The sequence below is a fragment of the Triturus cristatus genome, chromosome 7 (genome assembly GCF_964204655.1).
Source record: "Triturus cristatus chromosome 7, aTriCri1.1, whole genome shotgun sequence".
In the NCBI taxonomy this organism is placed as follows: domain Eukaryota; kingdom Metazoa; phylum Chordata; class Amphibia; order Caudata; family Salamandridae; genus Triturus; species Triturus cristatus.
Window position 1 is genome coordinate 826,250,397 of NC_140590.1, and position 12,681 is coordinate 826,263,077.

Sequence of the window (12,681 nt, forward strand, 5' to 3'; positions counted from 1 at the left end):
TCAACAAGACCCTAAAGGGAATGATAAAAGGATTACCAGACAAGCTTAGGCGAAGATGGGACATCCTTTTACCCTGCCTTCTGTTTGCTTAAAGAGAGGTCCCACAAAAGGGGGTTGGCTACAGCCCTTTTGAGCTTTTGTTTGGGCATCCTGTAAGGGGACCCCTGTGTTTGGTGAAGGAAGGATGGGAGAGACCTCTCAGACAACCCAAACTAGACATAGTGGATTATGTACTTGGTCTCCGCTCCAGGATGGCAGAGTATATGAAGAAGGCTTCTAAAAACCTTGAGGCAAGCCAAGAACTCCAAAAAGCTTGGCATGACCAAAAGGCTGTACTGACTGTTTACCAGCCAGGACAGAAAGTGTGGGTGCTGGAGCCAGTGGCCCCAGCAGCACTCCAAGACAAATGGTCTGGACCCCACACTATTGTTGAGAAAAAGGGAGAAGTCACCTACTTGGTGGACCTTGGGACTCCCAGAAGCCCCCACAGGGTGCTTCATGTCAACAGATTGAAGGCATATGTTGACAGGGCAGACATGGGGCTACTCATGGCTACAGATGAGGGGCAGGAGGAAGAGAGTGACCCTCTCCCAGACCTGTTGACTCAGAACGCTGATGATGGCTCAGTTGATGGTGTGGTCTTTTCTGACAGCCTCACTGTCCATCAGCAACAGGGCTGCAGACAAGTTCTGCAATCCTACAGACATATGTTCTCTCTGACCCCAAGTCAGACAAACTGGTGCACCCATGAGGTGGACACTGGTGACAGTCTGCCTGTGAAGAGTAAAATCTACAGGCAACCTGACCATGTCAGGGACTGCATAAAAGTTGAGGTACAAAAGATGTTGGAGCTGCGAGTCATTGAACCTTCAGAGAGCCCTTGGGCTAGTCCTGTAGTCCTTGTGCCAAAACCTCACACCCAAGATGGTAAGAGAGAGATGAGGTTTTGCGTGGATTACAGAGGTCTCAATGCTGTCACTAGGACAGATGCCCACCCAATACCTAGGGCAGATGAGCTCATTGACAGACTGGCAGCTGCTAAGTTTTTGAGCACATTTGACCTAACAGCAGGCTACTGGCAAATCAGACTAGCTGAGAGTGCAAAGGCCAAAACTGCTTTCTCGACCCCAGGAGGACATTATCAATTTGTGGTAATGCCCTTTGGTTTGAAGAATGCACCTGCCACTTTCCAAAGGCTGGTGAATCAAGTCCTTACTGGGTTGGATGATTATTGTGCAGCTTATCTTGATGATATTGCTGTCTTTAGCTCCACCTGGGAGGATCACCTGGTCCACCTGAGGAATGTTTTAGAGGCCCTGCAAAAGGCAGGCCTCACTATCAAGGCCACTAAGTGCCAGATAGGGCAGAGCAAGGTTGTATACCTGGGCCACGTAGTTGGTGGGGGTCAGGTTCAACCACTGGAGAGCAAGATCCAGACCATAAAGGACTGGGCTCCTCCAACTACCCAGACTCAGGTCAGAGCTTTCTTGGGCCTGACTGGGTACTACAGAACGTTTGTTAAGAACTATGGGTCCATAGTGACACCACTTAATGACTTGACCTCCAAGAAGATGCCAAAGAAAGTTCAGTGGACAGTAAGCTGTCAAAAAGCATTTGATGACCTGAAGCAGGCCATGTGCAGTGCACCTATTCTGAAAAGTCCAGACTACTCCAAAGAGTTCATTGTCCAGACAGATGCTTCTGAGTTAGGTGTGGGAGCTGTTCTTTCACAACTGAATGTAGATGGTCAAGACCAGCCCATTGCTTTTATAAGTAGAAGGCTGACCCCTAGAGAGAAACGTTGGTCAGCTATTGAGAGGGAGGCCTTTGCTGTGGTTTGGGCCCTGAAGAAGCTGAGGCCATACTTGTTTGGCACTCACTTCAAGATTCAGACAGACCATAAGCCCCTCTTGTGGCTAAATCAGATGAAGGGTGAAAATCCCAAACTTCTTAGGTGGTCCATTTCCCTACAGGGGATGGACTTCACAGTGGAACATAGACCTGGGACTGACCATGCCAATGCAGATGGACTCTCCAGATATTTCCACTTAGAACATGAAGACTCAACTGGTCAAGGTTAGTTTAATGTCCCTAAGTTTGGGGGGGGGTTGTGTAGGAGAGTAGGGTCTGCTTTCTATGTTCACCCCCACTTTTTGCTTTTGCTTTACTGGTTTTCGACTAGGATGTGGCTGTGGGCCTGCTAATCAGACCCACAGCCCTGCTGTTCTCTCTCTAAATTAATACTATGTACTTTAGGTGCATAACCCATTTGGATAGGATCACCTTATTGGCCCCTGTACAGTGTACCCTAGGTACCCAGGGCATAGGTGTACCCTAGGCCTACCAGGGGCTGCAGCATGTATTCTGCCACCCCTGGCCTGGCCTTCCATTTTGACACAACTGGCTGATCACTCAGCTGGGGCAAGGTCGTGTAATCACCCCTTGCTTAGGTGTAGTATTCCTATACCTAACTTACATATAGACACATGTGTACCTATCAGTCACTCCTATGGCAGGCCTTGACAATCCTGGAGGCAGAGTGCTTGGTAACATGTGAGATGGTGCTCTAGCATGAGCTGAGCCTGTCTGCAGCTTTCGGAACCTTGTCCTTATAGCTGTTCTATGATATAGCCTACCATATACTCTTAAAGTGCCTTATAATCTTAGACGGTTATGGTAACTATGGTTTGGCTTTATCAAAACATGTCGTGTAAGGTGTCTAACACTAGGGAATAATACCCCCATGCCATTTCTGGACATGAGAATATTATCCCCCCCTTCTAGAGGGAAAGACATGTTAAAATCATACTTCAACTGTTAGCCTCTGACCAAAGCCTCAGCATCACAAAATGGATGCTGCTGCCACGACACAAGTCTGACCTCCTGCAGCTGGGAGTGATCCCAGCCAGGGAGGCCTGGACAATAGGTTTCCTGCTTGGGGAGGTGCTAGCACCTCCCCAGACAGCCTTTAGTGCATTGGGGCAGGGTGGGCTGAAAGGAATGAGACATGCCTGGGGCACACAAGGTGTTCCTTGCATAGTTCAGTTCAAACCGGCGCTGGGGCACTCCAGCCCCAGCTCTGGCGCGAAACTGGACAAAGGGAAGTGGGTGTAACCACCCCCTCCCAGGTCCCACCCATAAGGCGTGACCTAGCAGGTATCCCAGCCCCCCAGATTAGTATAAGAGTGGGAGTTGGGCCTCAAGACTTTAGATTATCCTGAACCTGCAAAACTGAACAGAAACTCTGGACCTTCGACATTCGACGAAAGAAGAAGACTGAAGAATCTCCCTTGTAGCCAAGGAGTGGCTACCCTGTGCAAACAGGCACCATCAAGAGACTACCCTTTGCTTTGCGACCGTTCTACGAGGAACAGACTGCAGAGCCCGACCAGAGCCTTGACTTCCAGACTTCTCCGACCCTCATCCACATCTGCAGCAGAGCTGAGATCCGTGGAGGCGACGAGCGACGTGGGACCGGCTACCTGGGAAAAGTGGCTAGTAACTTACAGCGCAGCTTCTGAGGTACCCTCGAAGTTGTGCACCGGGGATTGAGAAGCCCCAACCCCAAGCACCATCTGCACCGAAGATCAGCCCCCCACATTCCACGAGTCCTGCGTGGGGCCCTTCAGCATTTTCCTGCTTGCCGCGTCTGTCCGGTTGCTTGCCCGCTGGCTAGTGGCCTCTGTGACGACGCACCCTGAAATCTTCTGCGCTGGTTTGGCTCCTCCAGACTGGCTCCCGCTTCTCTGCAAAGAAGAAGCACCCCAGACCTTCCTGGTCTGCACCAGAAGCAAGTCCTTCGTTCTTCGTGGGTTCCGCTTGCCAAGGCTTGGTGAGTCCTAGTCCAACTTCGACGCCGCCGACAGCAAGAGCCTTCGTGGGACAGCTCGCCTCCTGGTCCTGGTCGTCCTCGACGCTTCCTGGTCCTCCTGGCTGCAGCGACAAGCTTCACCTTCACCTGCAATCTTCACGACATCGCCTGGTTCCTTCCTGGTTCCACGTGGTCACTGGCTAGTGACCTTGACTCTGTCCCTTCTGCTTGCAGGTTTCTTCTCTTCTTGATCCCAGCCTTGGGATCCACCGGACACTCTTCACTGACTGCCTGTCAGCATCTTTCTTCAGGCATCCATAGGAGTCGACGACGAAAACGACGCATCTTCACCCCTATGCACCCGCAGCCTGTGGGCTAGGTAACTTGGGTACTCCGGTGCTCATCAGGATAGTGACTATCCTAGTGTCTAGTTTTCAAGTCTCAACTTCCTAGCTACTCCGGAAGTGTCCTAAATCTACCGTTTCCTAAACTGTACTATTGCTATTGACATTTACGCATTACGCGTGAGTGTTTCCACTCTGCACACGAATCCCGTGGGCCTCCCACTTCCTAACTAACGCTAGTGTAGTGTAGCCCCAGCGATTCCCTAGGCCTAGGCCTATTCTATTTCCGTGACAGTGGTTCTTATACCACTTACTTAGTATATGGTTTGCGTGGCCCCTAGGGCCTAACTGTATTACTTACCTGTGTGACTTACTGTATGCATTAATAAGACTGTGTTGTACTTACCTCTAATCTCATAAAGAGTGCTGAGGGTTTGCTTAGAATAAATACACTTTATTTTATATATATATCTGTTGTGGTGTCCTTTCATTTGGTATTCAAGGGATTATATATGGTATCACAGCTGGCTTCACATGCCATTCAGAGTTTAGCCTAAGACTGCTCTTGTCCATGCTACGACTAGGATAGCTGGTCTATAAGGTTGACTTTACAACCAATCACCATAAGGGTATTTGGACTGATATAAGGTGTACACTAGAACTAGTGACATCATACATCAGGCCAACTTCTCACATCTCTCTGGGTCATTTACTTTCCATCAAGGTATGTGGATGTCTGCAAATAAGGTTGGCTGAAGGTGTTACCATCATAAAAACCAGGTTATGTCGGTCAGTTTGGCGAGCTGTCGAACTGCCACAATATGGTCTCTGGCTAAACACACAGTCACTCTGATGTGGTCAAACAACGTAAACAATTTTAGCTAGCCTGTCACTCGAAGAGAAAAACGAGCATTGGCATAGCCAATAGGTCTCGCTTTTGGGACCGTATAAGTGTTTAGTTATGCATCACAATATCCTTGGTGCAACAACAGCAACTGTTGCATGGCTAAACACTTATAAGGTCCCAAAGGCGAGACCTATTGGCTATTCCAATGCTTGTTACTGACATCCTACTAAGGAAACCCCCGTTCTAATGAGAGCTGTGACTCCGGAAACTGAGTGCATCTCTGTAATCCAAAAGGAATGGATGGACTTTACTTTGTTTACTGTCTCATGCGGAACAATGTTTGTCAGCCGCAGAGAGGGGGTTCTGGCTCCACACACAGAGCGCACATTGAATAATTGTCCCCTGGTGGCAGATGCCACAAGGCAATGTTCAATTCTAAGAACCTGTGTGGTAATTACGCTTTGCCATCAAGCACGGATGCAGCGTTGTGAAAAGAAAAGGGTTGACAACAGTCCTCATTAGCCAACCCTAGCGCTGTACCACGTGCATTCTGGAATTTGTAGTTTCACGTTGTTCCTTCATAAAACTGGGCTTTGAAATCCTGTCAGCACACACAGCATTGTTGGCTACAAAACAGGAGTGGCCGATTTTAGCCCAAGTGCCATGGGGTGAGCTGGATGATATACTAGTGTGTGCTAATACATTAGTTAATTGTAAACTTTGCATCTCTGTAAGCATTGCCTGCAGAAACAAAGTTTAAAATGGGTTTATTTATCTATCAATTATTGACATTGCGTGTTGTGTACAGTAGACAATACATTTATAGCACTTTCATACCTAGATACATTTTTTTTTAAAGTGCGCTCATTACTACTCGGGTGGAAGGAACTGCAGCGGCCGTCAGCATATTTTAAAAGGAGCCCCGATATTTTGTGGTATTAAACGCTGCCACCCGTCTACCTCATGTCTGGTTGGATCAGGGGCTGCAAACGTGCTCTGTGGTGGGGAGGGGCAGAGTGAGGCGCTTGGGAGAGCGCTGTGCTTTAGGAGCCATGACGGCCAGATGGAGGAAAGACAGATGGCGGCTGCGCGCGTGCACGCGCTCGTGAGCGCAAGCTTGAGGCCAGGAAAAGCCTCTGGTAGCACTTTAAAAATTCTCTAACTAAATGTCTCGCAGAGCAGCGCATGCGCTAGCTCAGGCGAGACCTAATAAAGGGACTGATGGGACCCAATCAGCAATGCCATGGTTGCTACAGATGCAGCATCGCAAGGGGCTGCTGTCACAAGTACCGTTCACGACTTGTTTCAAAGCATTCTGTTCAGAGCATTTTGTTGGTGTCGCAGATTTATGGCTCTATGCATACTTGTCGGGATAAAATATTCTTTAATATACACAATTTACAAATGTCTTTTAGCCATGTTGCACAGAAGCATGGCTGTACAGCTTGGTTACAAATAATAAAACGAGAATAAAGCGCAAGTGCTATGTAGGGAGCAGGGGGAGTGGAGGGAGGTAGAAATAGTACCAAAATTATGTCAGGAGCAGGGGACGGGCACAAATTAACTTGAATCAAAGTGTGCTTATTCCCTGCTCCACAGAAATTATCGGAAATAACATTTTGCTTGCACCAGCCCATTAAAGAGGCTGCAAAGAACAGTGACATGAAGTCATCAAATATTAAGGAATAGAATGGTTCTAAGCCCTTTTTGAATACATGAGTGTTTCATAAGCAAGATGCTCTCATAGTCTTGGCCCTAAAAATAAGTAGCAATTCACCACTGTCTTTGAAATGCAGCAAATGTAACCAGATAAATTATGAATTTAAAGGCACCGTTATTTGTTGCTTAAACTTTTGTGATCCACATAACAATCTGCTGGCAACCAACCATTAGGTTGCGACCCATGGTTTGCGAAACACTGGTCTATTGTGTTGTATTTCAGCAAGCAGAAAAATTAAATAAGAGCAAAGTTGCATGCCAATAAAAGACCATTTCTTGTTCCTTTAGGTAAAGAAGAGTAACAAATGGATGTGCAAAATGTGTGGAGAAAAGCAGTCTCTCCTGAAGGTGAGGGGTGCTGTGTGCATCTGGTCATTTTTTCTCAGAATTGAAGTGGGTATTACTTCCATTGTGGTTCCTCTACGTGTGCTTACTTATATGGGGTCATGGGCATTTGGTAAAGGAGCCCTCCCAGAGGTTGGGGAGGGTGTGGATCTGGCCCAGTCTTGTGCAGCATAGTTTGAGCTTCCAGAGTTCAAGAACATGCCCTCTGTTGCCTAGATGGCTTCTCTGGTGATGTTCCCTTTACTTCACAGGAGCTTGAGCTAGCATTTCAGACATAAGGAGGATACAGGGCACAGAATCATGCCTATTCGGGGGCTGGTATTATTAAATACTTAAGCAGTAGCATGAAAACAGATTTATATAGCCTGCATCCGACGACTAATGAGTTGGTGATAGGTTTGTGGCAGAGACTGTGAGAAATGTTGCTCTTGCAAAACACACCTTCATCACAAAAATATTTACACACACAGGGCTGCTTAACTGATTCATTCCCCATCACATTTTTCAGCTTGATCTCACACCTTCTATTAGGACATCTCTGTGCACTCTTCATGTCTTTGGTGGTGGAGCATTCTCCTGGGTCTGCGTCCTTGGGCAGTCTCTTGAGCTTTGAACCCTTAGCGCACTGGCAAAAACAGGAATTTGTGTAGAATGAAGAATTGGTGTCCTGCCAAACAAACGGTGGCGGGGACTTTGAGGGGGGTGGGGGTCGAGCTTGAAGTGATGGCTGAGCCAGACCCCTCAGGATATTGCAGCTTGGATTAGAAAACGTAGTGGCCCCAAAATGAAAAGTTCGTGGCACACATTTGTGTTTTTTGACGTTGTAATTGTTTTTTTATGATGTTACTCTATTGACTGTTTCAGCAGCGGCTCCTGCCCTATGGCGGAGGAGTGTTCCTCCCCCCGCCAGCACCCTCAAAGAAGTGAAATATAAAACTAGTTTTATTTTTCTTCTGACTGTGTGCCGAGTTTTGGGGGTGGGACCAGGGGTGACAGTACAGAAGGGGGATTGGTGGGCACAGTGCACTATTTATTAGTGCGCATGACTGTGTAGACGGACGTCTATAGCCGGCCAAACCGTCATGCGCACTGGAGCTCTCTCCTACCCGAGCTGTGTTACCGGGTTGGAGAGAGCAGTCTCAGGCTCCCAGTCTGTCTGGGGGCGCAAATTCATGCTCTGGCTAATTTTGATGGAAGGGCAGTCTGGGAGCCTTTGCCTGCAGAGGAGAGGAGCGGAAGAGCGCGACACTGGAGGGCGGCAGGTAAGTTTTTAAAAACATTTTTTTTTTGTTCTCTGTCGCCCCCATAGACCCCGACCCACGCAGCCCCTCCTCCTTTCCCTGACATGAGCTGATCCAAGACTTATTTATTACTTTTTAAATAGTTCTGTTTTCTGAGGGACGTTTAAGTAGTAGCAAAGAAGATGATAATCCCGGAGTGTTAATTTCTGGGTTGTGCTCCATGAAGATGGTGAAGGAGACAGGGGATGGACGAATGAGCTCTGTTCTGTAATAAGCAAGCTTGTTTATTTTTTTTTTTTTTTTTTTTTTTTTTTTGAAAACCTTTATTGATAGTTCAATAAGAACAAGTATGGGCCTACAACCCCCCGGGGCCGGCCGCTAAGCAATCAGAGCAATAACGACAAGTATAAACACAGGCAGCACTTCAGGGAGCAACATCGTACTACTAATACTGTGAACAGCGTAAGTAGGGCACCAGGAGAAAAAGGTTTTCATTTTATGATGAAACAAGGCAGAAGGATCAGGTGACAAGCAATTTTAAAACAACGATCACGGATATGCAGAGTAATGAACGTTAGCGATTTACAGCAATCTATTCGGTCAATGGCGCAAACACAAGAACATCAGGATGGAGAAAAACACAGTCTACAGCTGCGCCCACAGTCCCCTGCCAGAACTCCCCAAGAACACCCCGGAAGGTGTGAACACATGGAACGGCAACGAGGCATAGCAAAAGGAGGTGTATCACGCTGATCCCAGAAAAAGAAAGACAAAAAGAATCAGAGAAGAAAAAGGAGGCCATGGAAAAAGATGAAGGAATACAGAGTCCCCTCCCCCAACCCCCCACCCTGCACCTCTGCAGATGAGTACGGCCCCCCCCCCCAGCAGTGTGCCTGTCGCCCTGGAATCAGACCCGAAATGTAGGAGAATAGGGAAAAAGAAGTAGGAAAGGACCCCCACCAGACGGGGGGGTAGAGAAAGTATGTATAAACTGGAGGAGGGCCTTCATAACAGACCCCCGGCTTCTCCCTCCCGCACGGTAAGGTTCCCCTAAAGTGAACAAGGAACAGCACAAAAACAATCTTCTCAAACCACGATGGGGAGCATTATGCGTCTATTGTGCCAGTAGCCATGTCAGGAGAGCACACCACCCCAAGCCCGCCCGTCCACTAGGCGACCACCCCCGAGGGGCCAGCCTCATCCCTGACCACTCAGTGGAATTCTGCCCATGCCAACCCCTCGACCCAGCACCATACCCAATGTTCCTAGGCAGAGGAATGTCCAACAACGACAGAGAAGCGACGCACACAGGTGGGGTGGAAGTCTCTGAGCATCAACACAGTCCGCCGCGTGAGGAAGCAGGCTTCCAAGTGCTGCCCTAGGATCTGCACTGCACGCAAGGTTCAGGAAGGCAGAAGCAGCCAAAAGAGACATTAGTTGCTGGAGTTGTCTCTGGGTCGCAGGAGGGCATGCACGGGATGAGGCCACCACATCCCACTCAGGTCCAACGCCTCCGGGACAGATCAGGCCCTCAGAAGATCGAACACACTGTAGCATACTGGCCGGGGCGTCCAGTCGTGTACTAACCTCAGGGGGGGCCGCCACAGCGTCCTCCTGCGCGCAGTGTGGGTAGACTCTGTGTTCGTGCGGACAGGCGGGCCGCCACTGCCCCAACTCCGACGCCACACCATCGAGCTTACTCCCCAAGATCACGAAACCATGAACCAAGGAGGAGTGAAGAGTACCAAGAGCCTCGAGGAGGTCGCCGTACCCCAGCTCAGCTCTCTGTGATCTCGCCGCCACACTCCCAAAATTCGTACGCTCACAGGCCCGCTGCGGCCCAGCGGACAGGATGGTAGGCTTCATCGACCCAAGATGGCCGCCAAGTATGCCCGACCCACACCGGGGCCGGGACCCCAGGGCAAGCGTCGCGATGTCCCCGTCGCGGGTGACCGGGTTCCGGGGGCAGGCAAAAAACTATCCGTGGTCACGGGCAACAGTCGTCCCCACCACGGACCAGCTCCCGTAGAAATCCGGGGGCGGCCCGCAATGATCGGGGCAGGATACGGACGGCGGCCGGGCAGCTCACCAGCAAGGCAGGGGCAGTCACCGGAGGATCTAAGATTTGCACCCCCGGTCATGCACTCGGTCAGCTACACTGGGCAGTAGAAGTGACCACGCCGAAATGTAGGCCGAGTTTGGCACCGCTCCGGTGGGCCGACTCCACCCAGTCACCACCGGCCGCTGTTGTCGCACTGCCACCCGGCCACGGCGTCCACTCGATGTCCCGGCTCCAGGGCCGCACAGGCCGCAAAGTTCAGATGCAGTTTTCTCCGGCGATAGCACGGCTAGAAACCTCGGAGTCACACAGTCGGGAGCCCCTCTCCTTCAGAAACACGACCACGTAGCACAAGTTGAGGATCTCAGGCAGGATATCCGTGCGGGATGCGGAGGCTCACGGAGCCGGGGGTCTACGCTGCCGTCCCGGTCGCCATCTTGGCTCCTCCCCCGCAAGCTTGTTTATTAATATGTCACAACTGAGATGCATGCACACTTTATATAGAAATGTGATACCGTTTCAAGACGGTAGGAGAGGAGCAGAGTGCAATGAAATTCAGCAACTTTTCTGCGAATATCCAAACATTTTTTTAACTAATAATTTCACCACTGAACAAGGATCCGCTTGAAAAAAGGTGCACATTGCTCAAGACCCTTTCCAAATCACCTGGGGAGCACAGAGGTTTCTCTTGGCATAATGAGAAACATGCATATATATGCGATTAGCAGGTGATTCCATGTCATCAGGTACACAATTGTCTGGTCATGGCCTTTCATGTTAAAATCCTAATACAATTTGGGAGTTGTAGTCTGAGTTCTATGGCTGCTAAGGTCATGTTTAAATAAATTACTGGTTTAAAACATAAACACAATGGTGTTTGGCCATGCTGAATACCATCCCCAGTGTTGTGCAGTATGGTTAAAGTAGAATAAAAAAAATAAAAAAGCCCCTATGATGAGGTTGCCTGCACCATTTTGTGCACCTACAAAAAGAAGCAGTTTAAAAAAAAAAAAAATTTTATTAACATGACTGGAGGGTGATCAAAAAGCAACAAGGAGGGCGAAATTGGGGGACAGGTAAACGCAAACGGGCGAGAGAGAGCGCAACCTGGAGAGCAGGAGGAAGAAAAGCAGGAGAGAGAGAGCAATATGGAGCTGGGGGGCATGAAAGAACAAACGGGTGAGCACATCACGTAAGGGGTGGGGAAGTAGCACACAGATGAGAGAAAGAGAAACACGGAGCCCAGTGATGGGAAGAGAAGCACTCTAGGAAGACAGCAGGAAAACACATGCACTCTTGTGGAGTACTTAAGGCAAAATAAAAAAGTAGTTGCCTAGAAGTGAGCAGTGGGAGGACATAAGTAAATTGAAGCCCCAGGGGAGGGACTAGATGGTTAAGGTAAGCCATCAAATAAGTAGCAAACAAGTGAAAATGACAGTAAAGCCAACCAATGGTAAGCAATGGACAAGCTGCAAACCCCTCTGCTTTTGGTAAGCCTGCAATATGTATTTAGCAACCAGACAGCTGTGCTGTCTGGTAGGCTTGATCTAATGCCATTATGCCTTATAAATCTAAACTTAAAAAATAGCTTCAAAACAAATGCAATAGTTATTGACCCAGAAAAAAATCTCTCACATTTGTAGTGGCACTCGCTAAGATATCTTTACCCACTGGCCTGTGAAGCCACGAAGAAAAAAATCTGTACGTTTCAAGAAACATCTATGGCCAGCAAACATACAATACAAAAAGGTACTAGTTCGAGAGCAATGCAACAGCAATTCCTATGATCCTGAAATTTATTTGAAAATTGGCCATTTGGAGATCGTATTTATGTTGTCTTGTGTTGTATCTCCACAGCTTGTCATGGTATGCTGCACAGTTAAACAAAATAACTGGAAAGAGACATGCCTGTTGCCCCAGCAGGGCTGGTGGGCAATTGGTCGGAAATAACACTTTTGCTTTTCATTCTGTGACATTCCTCTCCTTTATAGGGCATGGTCCACAGCAGGGTGAACAGACACTGCTTTGCAAAGCAGAAGAAAAACAAGCATTGGTCTCGCCTTTGGGACCCTATAAGTGTTTTATAGTGATTATCGAAATATTCCCTCCGCACTGTGCTCGCTTACATGTTAGACAGAAAGCTGAGAGAATCAATGTTTATAAACCCACCCTGCTACTTTATTACCTGTATCGTATATGCACGATTAATAAATTGCTGTAAAGATGCAGTTGGAGAAATCATTACATTGAACATAGCATTGATGTATGTACGTAATTCTTTTACTCCCCAAGATCCTTTCTGACAATGAAAAGCC

At 48.4% G+C, this 12,681-nt stretch overlaps 1 protein-coding gene across 3 annotated transcripts in view; it reads left to right on the top strand.

The window, feature by feature from the left end:
- The window catches only part of MRNIP (MRN complex interacting protein), a 348,104-nt gene that overhangs the window by 23,164 nt on the left and 312,259 nt on the right, over positions 1-12,681 (top strand). For all 3 annotated transcript variants that reach the window (XM_085617754.1, XM_085617753.1, XM_085617752.1), the window contains exon 2: positions 7,010-7,069. In XM_085617754.1, the coding sequence (XP_085473880.1) occupies positions 7,031-7,069 (39 nt within the window). In that variant the 5' untranslated portion in view covers positions 7,010-7,030. The remainder of the gene's footprint in view (positions 1-7,009; positions 7,070-12,681) is intronic.